At 42.0% G+C, this 13404-nt stretch overlaps 1 protein-coding gene across 3 annotated transcripts in view; it reads right to left on the reverse strand.

Moving 5' to 3' along the window:
- LOC144685709 (transcription elongation regulator 1-like) overlaps positions 1 to 13404 on the reverse strand; it is a 103301-nt gene that overhangs the window by 44201 nt on the left and 45696 nt on the right. Inside the window, exons 6-7 of one of the 3 annotated variants that reach the window (XM_078550512.1) lie at positions 1428 to 1457; positions 803 to 865 (exon numbers count right to left, since the gene is read on the reverse strand). The exons of 1 other annotated variant lie outside the window; for it this stretch is intronic. In XM_078550512.1, the coding sequence (XP_078406638.1) occupies positions 803 to 865; positions 1428 to 1457 (93 nt within the window). The remainder of the gene's footprint in view (positions 1 to 802; positions 866 to 1427; positions 1458 to 13404) is intronic. One more of the 3 variants, XM_078550514.1, reaches the window with a different exon arrangement.

A 13404-nucleotide genomic window follows, 5' to 3' on the forward strand; every position in this document is an offset into this window, starting at 1 on the left:
GCCAAGAATTCTGGAATCACTTGGCTGGAGATTTTTGCTCACTGTGTAGGACTATACAAACCAGAGGGACAGGTGCAACAGAGTTATTGCTCACCAGAGATGTGAAAACTGGACAAGGTGGTGGAAAAATGGTACCCTGATATCCAGAAGTTCAGGTGCAACACCTCCAACTTCTGACACCAAAAGCTTTTGCTCAGTTTGACACAAGAAAGCTGGAAATACTCCCCAACCCGTGTGACCACAATCATAATAATGGTAGAATTTGCTTTCAACTTGGAATCATCATGTGTTGTTTAAGATACAATAATAAAAATAGCAAAGCAAACAAAATATTCATAAATTGCAGAACAAAGTTACTGAGCCAGGTTATGGGGTAGCACTTAAAGGCATGCATGCAAACTGACTATGCTTGAGGAAATGGGTTTTGCACACACAAGCACTGGTCAAAATAGATGGCACAGCTAACTGGATGAAGGAAGGCTTCACATAAGCACAAACAAATGAACCACAAATATGATACAAGCAAAGCCAGATGGGAATCTACACATGAATTTCCACCCCACCCCCCACCAACCCACCTCTCCCAGCAATACTGGGAACTGGCAAAGCATGGCTTTATCCAAGCTGCTTCTAATAAATGCCCCAAAGTGATTATTGCCTTTGATGGAATATTTGCATAATGCTATCTTAAAATAAAGCCAGAGGTTTGGGAATAGGTATTTAGTTGGACAGCTAAAATAAAATCATAACATTCAAATATCATGCCACTAATAAGACAGAAAGGACCAAGATAAAATATTACCGTTCTTGGCGGTAGTGACTGTCTTTACATACGGGCAGCTGACTATTTGCATCATTGCTACACCTGTAAGAATGGATAAGCAAGCGTGTTGGAGAAAAGATAGGCGTCAGCTGTTATGATTTTAAAGCTGCATTATAGTAAAAACATGTTCCAATTCCTCAATTAGATCACCAGTCGGAAAAATACAGTACAACATTGCAGAGGGAAAAAATTGTGCACATTAACTTAGTCTTTCATTGTCTGAAATGGAAAGCGCCACACTCGGGGCTTTAGTACAGTGTGTTCCCATGACATGTACACACTTATTCTGGGTATACATTTAAAAGGAACACATATAAACTTGTGTATACCATTGTGTTAAAAAAAGTTGATTAGCATGTCATACAGTAACAATTTAGGAAAGCATCAAGACATTTGTATTGCCTGAACTACACTGAACAGAGTAACAGCAGAGAAAATTGGGGCCATTTATCTACTACATATGCATCTGTAGGGGACACACACTTAAGTAAAATTTGCTGTGAATATTACAAACATTAACACCACAGGTTTCCTATGAAATGGGGGAAATTTTGGCTTGTTAAAAAGGAACATAAAAAGACACTTAACTGAGGTATGCACTTACAGGTAAGTGGAGTAGACTGTACTTGTAAACCTGCAAGAATTGACATAGGTACATCCTCAGGAATTAATAACTGAATCTTTCAGATAATGTACAGAAAGTATGCATTTTAGAACATTAATAGATGCACACACCTAAACCCAATTTAGTAAGAATATATGTACATATTTAAAAGCAAAACCAATAAAAAATAAAAACATCATGAAGTATAATGCAGCTTTAAACTAAACTAGAGTCAATTTATCCCCCACTGATACCAATTCAATTCAGCAGGAGATGGATTGAAATCTTCCCAAATATATTCACTGACAAAAGTCAGTTTCTCACTAAAAAAAAAATGCTTATTTAAATGGATAATTTTATTTTCAAGAATAAAGTTCTGGAGAAGTTTATCAATTTAAAAATCAGTACCTTTGCCAGATGCTTACAATTTGCTTTGCAAACTGTGCATGCTAACCCAGTTAATTTTTTCTTTGCTCTTCTTCCCTAAACTTACTGTCTATGCTGGGAAGTTCCATGGGTGTGAGATGTTTGAGTGTCACAGCTTTTTGAGTGTTATCATGCCATTCAATTGAGGACAGAGCTGAACCTTTCTGCAATCCCAACTGACATCTATGAGATTGAATTTTCAGCAATAGGAATCAGTGGCTGATTTTCCCCTTCCTTAACTTCAAGAGGGAGGCCACCATTCTATCACCATGCCCAATAGCTTCAGAGAACACAGCATATATTGCACATGGGACAACCCTGGAGTGTATGGCGCCGAACTATCACTAAACTATCAGGAAGCCTACCACAAACTTTTAAGTGCAGCTAAGTACAGCTGGCAGAACTTCAGAAAAATGCTCAACATTCTCTACGTCTGAATAGAAGTGCCCATTTGAATTTTTTAACCATAACTGGGCGAATTAAATGTCTGTTCATGAGGGTGAGGAATGCTGTTGCACAAGTTACAAATCTGAATTACCTACAATTTGAATTGTGTTTATTCCTCATGTAACTTAGAATAGGCCACAGGGAATACAATGGAACAATGTTCCTTAGCCATCAGATTGACAGATTGTCAAGAGGCAATTCCTATCTCGCTGGAATGACCATTTTATTTTTGGTGAATTTTCAGCTCATGCATGATAATATGCCAACACTATTACAGACAAAACTACTCAGACATTAGCAATAACAATTGGAAGTTATATGAACTCCGAAAATACAATTTCACAATTAGTCTTTAAAACACCACTTGTGGGTCTCATAATTGTCCTTTTACCTTCCAATCCTCTCTCTCGTCTATACATTAATCATGAAGACTGATCTCTCAGATTCTTCATCAGTCCTTTCATTTTAAGTGAACATTAATTCAGCTCCTTCAAGTTATGGAGCAAAACTTCTAACTAGGCTCCCCCACCTCAATAAACTATCAGCATTCAAGAATTCACAGCTTATAGCATAAATTAAACAAAAAACAACAATGTTAAAATTAATCTCTCAAATTAAATCAATTGTTAAAACCTTGCTCTGGAAGAACAGCTAGTGGTACCTGTGGCTGTACTATTCAGTCTACACTGTGTTCCCTCCCCCTAACCCCAGTTGCAAGTAATGCTGAGTGGTTTTGAGTGTTGAGAGGTGGGGAGGGTCGGTTGATGCAGGCAGGCAGTGGAATCTTGCACAAAAGCAGCAAAAGGAAGTCACAGACATCAGACAGATATATTGCTAGTCATTGCCATCTGCTGGTTTATTAGTGATAAAATGCCCAGCTGAAACAGGTTTTGCTTTTCGCTCCAGGTTTCAGGTTGTAATTTCTACAGGCTATCAAAAGCTGAAGTAGGTGAGCACTTTATCAGGGTATTAAGAAATGTTTATACCTCACTGAAGAAAAACACTTCATGATGTTTGCTATTTGTTTTCAACTCATCGAGTTAAAGCATTTTCTAGAAGATCCAAAAATCTTATGTCATTCGCAAGTTTTCCCATTACTCTTCTAAATGACATAAACACCTGCTGGGATACAGCCTTGTGTCACAGGTAAGCTCAGCCGAGTAGCAGGTTCTGCATACATGGTTTCGGCATGGAGCATTGGAAAACTATCTGACATTACAGTCTCCTCACCAGATGTCACACAGCAGCACATTCCTGGTTCAGTCACTGTGTGTTAATCAGGATTAAACTGCCAAATATGTTCATTCTCCCTATCCTGGGGCTTCAGAGGCCAAATGTGATGGTGCTGCTGTCAGAGTTTGGCATTTTTTTTTTAAATGACTCTAAATTCTTAGAAATTAAACTATTGCAGGGTCACATTTCAAAACAAAGCCTTTTGGACTGTGTTGCCCCAGCTTTTCCTGGGGACTTGCGCCGTTGTTATGGCAAGTTCGAGTTTTTGACTTGGGGCATTTGTTATGCTGCTTCACATTATCCCAGAACCTTCACACCATTAGCCCCACCAAGAACACTGATGGCCAGGATTTTGCAGTAACAGTACGGTGAAGTTATCAGCGCTCACCGTTGTTCAAGAATAAATCCGATAGCAACTTCTGGCATCTGCACACGTGCAGTTAAACGTAGAAATCAGGAAATGGTGCCCAAGTTGCCCTGCTCCTCCAGATGCTTTGTGGCATGGGTGCTCCAAGAGACTTGACATTCAAATGCATGGAAGGTGTGAAATCGTGGTGATTAGGCTCACGCCTTTCAAATGCAAGTGGATTTTCAACAGCATTGTTAAGTTTTAATTTAATTACTGCCAAATAAGGTCCATGGCACTGAAAGTTTATTCTTAAAAATGTGGATTCGCATTCCTTCATATTTTAATTATTGTTGGGAGATTTTAAAATAATTGTCTTTCTTTCTGTCTCCCTTATTTTGCTCTGAATCCCATCTTTATTTCTTCATTTCACTTCCTGTACATCATTTCCCATTGAGTAATCTAACTTACACTTCCTGGTTTAGATTCTGTGCCTCCCACTAAGGATTCTTCAACCTGATTGAATAGGGAAAACAATGGTGTGTCCATAGAGTTTGGGGCACCAGAGTGTTTTGGCTCTCTAATAACCACAATTATTAAATTACAGTGAAAAAGCCCACAGAAATTCTGAACGAATATATAAAAAAAATCTTTCTGTTGAACTGCATCGGGCAGCAGCAGTTTTCTTTTAAACCTTTACATGCAAGATTGAACCTCTCTTTCAAAAAAAACCAAAGAAAGTTTTTTTTTTAAAAAAAGAGATAAAAGAAATGGGGCATAGGAACAGGGGTAGGCCATTGAGGTCATCGAGCTTGCTCCATCATTCAATTAGATCATGGCTGATCATCTAACAGAACTCCACTTTCCTGCACTCTCTCCATATCCCTTAATGTCATTAGTCTCCAGAAATCTATCGATTGCTGTCTTGAACATGCTCAATGATTGAGCTTCTACAGCCCTCTGGGGGTAGAGAATTTCATAGATTCATCACCCTCTGAGGAAAGAAATTCCCCCTCATCTCAGTCTTAAATGGCCTACCCCTTATCTGAGATTACGTCCCCTGGTTTTAGATTCAACAGCCAGTGGAAACATCTTAACTACATTTAGCCTGTCACGCCCTGTAAGCACTTACTAAGTTTCATGAGGTCACCCCTCATTCTTCGAAAATCTAGGGAATATAGATCCAGCCTCCCCAATCTCTCCTCATAAAACAATCCCGCCATCCCAGGGATTGATCTGGTTAACCTCCGTTGAACTCCCTCCTTAAGGTAAGGGGAGCAAAACTGTACACAATACTCCAGGTGAAGTCGCACCAGGCTGTTTGCCAAAGCTTTGGCGCTGGGGATTTCCTAAAGAATAGGGAGTAAAGGAGAAATGAGGAGATTTGTCTTTTTTTTTTAAATACAGCCCGTTGCTATGGTCTGGGACACACTGCCTAAAAAGGTGGTAAAAGCAGATTCAAACAAAAAGGGAAATGGAATTATACTTGAAAAAGGAAAAAATTCCATGGCTATGGAAAAAGAGCAGAACAAATGGGACTAAGTTGCATGGAGCATTACAATAAAACAACTATGGCTGACATCAAAGGGTCTGTCCTATGGCATAATTACCTGGGTTAGATTAAGTATTCTATTGCCTGAGAGTTATAACATTGCAATTTATTTACCTAGCAGTAAGGTTATATTTGAGTTCGATATTCTATTGGAAAGAACTGACTTAATCTCCGCTTAATTGATAGCAAGCAGAGGGTTTACTTGTGTGGCTGCTATTTGGAACGCACAAGAAAAGAGAGCACGAGAGAGAAGGCAAGCACGAGACAGCTGGTAGATGCTCTCTCACCAGTTGAATGTATGGTAACCACTGCATCATGCTACTTGGCTTGCAATCCCGAGACCGGGACTTAAAGCCTAGTTAAGTGTTATTGTTAGTTAAATGTTATTGTTAAGTATAGGAAAGGAGAGGGAGGATTGTAGTTAGCCAGAATATGAAGAATTTTAAATATTTAACTTCTTCTGAGGTCTGTATGATGTGCCTGTGTAATGAACGTTTTAATATGGCTACAAGTGTCAGTCACAAACTGGAACAAAAGAACGTGCAGGCTTTCTATGCCAAAGTCTAAAATGCTCAAAATTGGGAGTAATATTATAACTGTTCCAGGTGATGCTAATCACTGTCCTTGGTTTTAAAATGTTCAGGCTATAACAGTTAATAAAAATACATTTACTGTTACAATAGTTCTTACTACCAGTCAGGCTGAGAGAAATTGGGTGCTGCAGCACTACAGCACTGTGTATTGGAAGGAAGTAAGATTTGCATTCACGGCCTCAAAACATGTTACAGGCAATAAAGTCCACTTGAAGTGCAGTCACCCTTATAATTTAGAGAATTGGCCAGTACACCAGGGAGAGTTCCCTAGCTCTCCTTCAAAATAACGCCATCAGGTCTTGCATGCCTCCTTAAGAGGGTAGATGGGGCCTCAGTTTAAAGTGGTATCTGAAAGACAGCACGTCTGACAGCGCAGCACTCCCTCAGTACTGCACTGAACTACCAGCCCAGATTATATGCTACCACTCTCGTCGCGGCCAGACGGGTCCATTCGTTCCAGGATAGACTTCCTGTTTGTGTCCCGTGCATTCACAGTCAGATCCACCGAGGTCAAGCCGGTGTTCTTCTCTGACCACTGCCTCCTACTGGCGGACTGCCACTTGGAGAAGGACCTGAGGGTGGGCAGGGGGGCATGGAAGCTAAATGTGCAACTGCTGACCCCAGAGAACATTGAGGAGCTCAAGAGGGATTACAAAGGTTGGAGAACCGTGAAACCCCTCTTTGAGTCCCTGACACACTGGTGGGAAGCGATCAAGGGAAGCATCAAGAGGTTTTTCATCCTCAAAGGCACCCAGAAAGCTAGAAAGGAACAGAGGGAAATGTCCCGACTCCAGAAAAAGATGCAGAATCTGCTCCGGCTGCAGTCGATGGGGGTCGATGTCAAGGAGGAGCTCCAAGAGGTGAAGGGCCAGCAAGCCTCGCACTTTGCCTCGAAGGCCTCCAAGATCATCTTCCGTTCCAGAGTCCGCTCCGTGGAGCAGGATGAGACGTGCTCACGTTTCTTCTTCCAAAAGGTACACAGAGAGCGCTCTGTGATCAGCAGCCTGAAGGAAGAAGACGGCTCAGTAAAGTCATCACGGTCCGACATTCTGAGGATCAGCAAATCCTTTTATGCCGGATTGTATGACGTGAAGCCCACGGACAGCACGGCCTCCCAGTCCTTCCTGTCCTCTATCACGGAGGTCTTAGACCACAGTACGCGGGAGAGCCTGGACAAACCGCTAACTCCTGATGAACTGACTAAGGCCCTTGAGTCCTTCGAGAAGAGTAAAACTCCCGGAAGCGACGGCTTGCCGGCGGAGTTGTATTCGGCTCTGTGGGACTTGATCGGCCCAGACCTGCTAGGAGTGTACGAGAGTATGCTCCTGGCCGGTAGTATGTCAGAATCCATGAGGAAAGGCATCATCACCCTCATCTACAAGCACAAGGGGGAAAGGGAGGAAATTAGAAATTGGCGACCCATTTCACTGTTGAATGTGGACTATAAGATTCTGTCCAAGGTCATCGCCAATCGGGTCAAATCCGCTCTGGAATTGGTGATTCACCCTGACCAGACCTGCTCTGTGCCAGGCAGGAAGATCTCTGACAGCCTGGCGCTGCTCAGGGATACGATTGCCTATGTACAGGACAGGGGTGTGGATACCTGCCTCATCAGCTTGGATCAGGAGAAGGCCTTTGACAGAATATCGCACACCTACATGGGGGATGTGCTCTCCAAAATGGGGTTTGGGGAGGGAATTCGAAATTGGATCCAACTGCTCTACACTAACATCAGTAGCGCAGTCTCAATCAATGGGTGGGAAACAGATAGCTTTCCGATCAAATCTGGAATCAGGCAGGGCTGTCCTCTCTCGCCTGTCCTTTTCGTGTGTTGCATAGAACCCTTTGCCGAGTCCATCAGGAAGGATCCGGGCATAAGAGGAGTGACGATCCCAGGCAGTGGAGGCACTCAGGTAAAAGCCTCCCTGGACATGGACGACGTCGCCGTCTTCTGCTCGGATCCGCTGTCGGTGCGCAGACTGAAGCACATCTGCGACCAGTTCGAACTGGCCTCGGGAGCCAAGGTAAATCGTGGGAAGAGCGAGGCCATGTTCTTTGGGAACTGGGCTGACCGATCCTTTGTCCCCTTCACTGTCAGGGCTGACGGCCTGAAGGTGCTGGGGATATGGTTCGGAGGGACCGGGGCATGCGTTAGAAACTGGAAGGAGCGAGTGGCTATGGTGAAAAGGAAACTGGGCATGTGGGAGCGACGCTCCCTCTCCATTGCGGGAAAGAACCTGGTCATCAGGTGTGAGGTACTCTCGCTGTTGCTGTACGTGGCGCAGGTCTGGCCCATTCCAGACTCCTGCGCGATGGCGATCACTCGAGCCATCTTCCGCTTTATCTGGAGGTCGAAAATGGATCGTGTCCGCAGGGACGCGATGTACAAGCCTCTAGATAAAGGGGGAAAAAACGTGCCCAACATCGCCCTCATACTGATGGCCACCTTTGTGTGTGGCTGCATCAAGCGGTGCGTAGACCCTCAGTACGCAAACACCAAGTGTCACTACGTGCTGAGGTTCTACCTGTCTCCGGTGTTGCGAAGGATGGGTCTGGCCACGCTGCCGCGGAACGCTCCAAGTAGTTGGACCGTGCCGTACCACCTGTCCCTCGTGGAAAAATTTATGCAGAAAAACACCTTTGACCACAAGTCCATCAGGCAGTGGTCAGCACGTAACGTCCTAGAGGCCCTGAGGGAAAAGGAGAGGGTGGACCCTGTGGGATGGTTCCCCGAGCAGACTGTCAAAGTCATTTGGCAGAATGCCTCATCGCCAGAACTTTCCAACAAGCACCAAGACGTAGCTTGGCTGGTGGTGAGAAAGGCCCTCCCCGTCAGATCCTTCCTACACGCCAGGAGGCTCACCCCCTCTGCACGTTGCCCTCGAGGTGGCTGAGTTGGGGAAGAGACCGTTGTTCACCTCCTTGTGGATTGTGCCTTTGCAAAGAAAGTCTGGAGAGAGATGCAGTGGTTGCTGTCGAGGTTCATCCCGAGCAGTTCTGTGACACAGGACTCTGTGCTCTACGGGCTGTTCCCAGGGGGACACACCGAGACAAACATCAACTGCAGCTGGAGGATCATCAACTCGGTGAAAGACGCGCTTTGGTCTGCCCGAAACTTGTTGGTCTTCCAGCGCAAAGAGTTGTCCCCGACCGATTGTTGCGGACTGGCACAATCCAAAGTCCAGGACTACGTGCTGAGGGACGCACTAAAGCTTGGGGCAGCTGCCGCAAAGGCGCAATGGGGAAGGGTCGCTGTCTAAGACCTTTCTACCACAGCGCACCGAGAGACTGGGAACTGTTTAGAGCCCCTCGGGCTGTACAGATCAAAATGAAAGGCTGTAAATGATTGTAATACTGTTTGTACTGATGCACCTGGTGATACATTTTGTAAAAGTTTAACCTGGATTGTACCCTTGTAATGTTGTGTTTGAAATGGTTTGGAATGTGATTGAAGATATTTTATGAATAAAGTATATTTTTACAAAAAAAAAAAAACCAGTCTCTGGAGTGGGACTTGAACCCACAATCTGTTGATTCAAACAGGAGAGCCCCATTAGCCACAGCTGATGAATTATAAAAGGAAATTAAGTCAACTAAAAGTGTTGAATTTTTAATCACGAAACTAAGATTACAAGTTTCTAATCAGGTCTAAAACGTAGACTACATTTTGAGATAAAAACACGATACTAAAACATAAATGGATTTTTGGACAAACTACCATGCTCATGAATCCCCAAATTTTGGAATGATGGTAGGAATTTAAACATATGGATAAAGTCTCAGTTGTCACTGAAACTCCAGCTTAATATTTCTCACTTCTATTAGCCTGGTGCAAGGTGCAAAAAAAAAAAGGAGCAATGACTTTTTATTTGAAATTCAAGATAAAGAATTTTGTGAAAAAATTCTGCAGGACAAAACCACGAACAGCAAAAATTAGTTTTAACCTTAAAAATTTCCATGGTTATAATCAACCACTAAACGTCAAACAGACCCATGCTCTACACTACCTATTTTCTCATCTATTCATCTTGTAACGAACAGTTCCTCATTTACATATACGAACAGATGCACAAATATAGAGAGAAGAAAAGACAAAAGGAAAATAAAGTCTTATTTTTAAAAAGTCAAATATTCCAAAGGCTTTCATATTCAATTAATTAAATTGAATTGCACATTTGCCACATCGTGCAGAAAAAAGGCTAATTGTGCGCTGCAATATACGTCAGCGACAAGATTACCAGTTGATTCGTTTTTGGTGCTGGCCAGGATGGGAATGTTGTGCCTTGAACAACAGCACTGTTGAACTGCTAAATGAGCACAAGAAGCTTTACTAGTGGCACATTTGTGGCAATTTTGCAGAGATGCTCTAGGTCTGTACGTGCAATGCTCAAAGGAGCCCCGCAAACTTTTACACTCTGTTCTCACCATCTTAAAAAAAACTGCACCTGTATGCCACTCATTGACATTGCAGGATCAATAAATGGGAGCGCTCATTTTCTGTGCCTCTGAATTGCTTTCACAGCTTCCACAGGAAGTTAGATCACAGGAACTGGAAATGAACAAATCTCCTCATTTATACTGGGGCATAAATAGTGAACTACTGTCACCTTCACAGTACGGATTTTAAAATATGCCTCAAGAACCTTTTTGGAAATATGAAGAGCTTTTCTGCTGCAACACTCTCTGGGTGCTACTTAGGAGCCTCAAAACCTTTTGAATCGGTGTTGATTTACTGAAAACTCCACAGCCCAGGAACCACACAAATCCATTTTTCCCTGTAGACAAATAGTACAAATCGAAGTAGAAAGTAACTTAATAAAACACAGAATTTTCATTCATACTGCACAGATGTTGACAAGATGTTTTGTTTGCAGACAGTTTTAATCCCAGAGTTCAGATAAAGAGTTTTCCTTCAAACAGCTTATCCTGATGGCTAAGTAGGGTGAATGTATCACATGGTAAACTGATTCCAGGGATATGCTGCAATGACTGGGGTGGCCATAGAGTGTAACAACTGGCTTCAAAAGATGAGGGAAAAAAAACAGCCAGCATGAATAAAAACAAACATCTGTGGGAGAGCTGATGGGGAACAAAAAGGAGCACAGCGAGGTGAGGAGAGATAAACAGTCATGGGTGGACAAGGTAGGGAATTAGCCAGGATGAAAAAGATGCCAAAGAAATTGGAAACAGATGGGATGGGGCAAAAACAAAGATGATAACTGGCTAGGAAAAATTAGTAGTAAAAGCTGGAAGAGGAAGAACAGCCAGAACTAAAACTGAGCAAATTGGAATAACCTTTTCCAGACTCATTCTATAAAAGGTGTTTGATTAAGTTGTATTATTTATACATTGGAATTGGGACGCATAGTTTTTCCCAAGTTTTTCCTGTGCTGAATCTATTCTTATCATTTTGTAATTGTGTTACAAAATTTTAATTTTGATCAATAGTTGGCATTTGTCAAGGCAAAACTTTATTCTATCTTCACTTCTTCTAGCCAAGTCTCTAGGTTTCATGGCATGAACACTGCATATCATAAAAAGGAATTAAAGGGAGAGGAAAAGTAAATAATTTGATTCCATTACTCTGCAACCTTTCATGGCCTCCATATTACTACATACAGTACGCAACCAAAAAAAAGATTAACTCAATTTTCTAAATAACCAAAGCTCCATAACTGTATAGAAATTTGGTTTATTTCCTGTAAAACACTTTCTTGCTGCTAATCCAACTCCAGCCACTATATGTCATATAATCAGTCCCAATTTATCCAATGCACATCTTATATTAAAATACAGCCTGCCTCAAGATTCCATTCAAATTGCTGAAATGCAACTCGTAACTCTCATCAACATTTATGACACATGCTTCTATATACAAAAGCATACGCTAAATTGCAAACACGCTTTAATATACAAAAGCGAACACTAACGTGGTGTCAGCCATTTAATTTATATGAGAAATTCTCATTCATTGAACCTCTCAAGCGAGTTAGTAATTCTATTACCATCATGTTGCAAGACTGAGACCCCAGTTGAAACCTTGAGCAGCTAAATCTAAGATGATTCTTGGTAAAATTAACGCAGCTTTAGAAGTACAATAACCAAGAGATAAAATATATAAATCAATTGATAAATGATATGGGCCATTGAAGCTCACATTTTACGCACTGCAAAACCAGAGAAAGCAATACTCAAATGCTGACCAGCTGCCCCCTAACACCACCTAAACAAAACCCACCATTTTCTCATGGCCAAATTTTATAACTATTTCAGGAATTACTTATTGACAAATGGATCATGTTTAAGGCTAAGTGTATTTATTACTCAGGATTCTTAAGCAGAGGCTTAAAAAAGACGCAGAAAATGACTATATCACATCTAAGAAATAGTCCAATAGGCATCCAATTGAATTCAGGTGGCTAGTTGAATAAACAGTGTTATACTGTTCACTGTTCTACAGTGTTTGGGTGATTTTGCTGAGGAAAAGGAATTTATGGCGAGTCCTAATTGTCCAAGGTGCTTGCCCATTCTATATAGAAAAATAACTGTGTCACCATTATTTAATTTTACCATTTTGCAGAAAACCATTCACAATGAAATCCTGGAATCTCTCTTATCAATGGGATACCTTGGCGATTTCACAGAGAACTCCCATTTATTCTGGAGAGTTGCAAAACTTAAAGAAACCACATTCATCTTGAACATTGAACTTTACGAAGCGATGATGTTTTGAAATGTACCTTTGACTCAAAGTAAAACAACATTCTGGATAAAGACCTCAGCTCATGATCACGTGATCCAGTTCTTGAGGGGAGCACAACTCAGACAGAAACCCACTGCGGGTGGTGTGTGGGAGATGGTTTGATGCCTTTGCACCATATCTCACAGAAAAAGGACAGCTGCCGTTTGAGGCGCAGCAACCAAGAAACTACTGCTGTGGGGAAGCAGATGGAGTACAGAATCAAACTGTACGCTTTGAAAATGCCCCAATGGGCAACAATTTACAAAACATATTAGATTTTCTTTGGGCTGAATCATTGTTTTTTCCACGAGAGAGTCAAATGATCGGGTGCGAATATTTGAGTGAAACATTACCATATTTTGCAGTAGAGAAAAGAAGCCAGGGGTATTTTTGCATTCAAGGATGATCCTGGAATAATGAGCAGTTAAAGCAGACGAGAGCAGAACTCCGATAGTGCTTTAAGTTGTCCAGCCATATTTGGTGGTGGATGGCTAAACAAATTGTCTGCTATATCTTTTCAAGCCTGGACTTAAGGGAACCGAGATGAGGGCTCTGCCAGAGGAAGGGTTAGGGGGAGAGAGTAATATTTTTACTGGGAACTAGGGCATCAAAGGTGAAGGTGTGTTTTAGCAATCAGG

Source organism: Cetorhinus maximus, chromosome 10 (assembly GCF_964194155.1).
Source record: "Cetorhinus maximus chromosome 10, sCetMax3.hap1.1, whole genome shotgun sequence".
Lineage (NCBI taxonomy): Eukaryota > Metazoa > Chordata > Chondrichthyes > Lamniformes > Cetorhinidae > Cetorhinus > Cetorhinus maximus.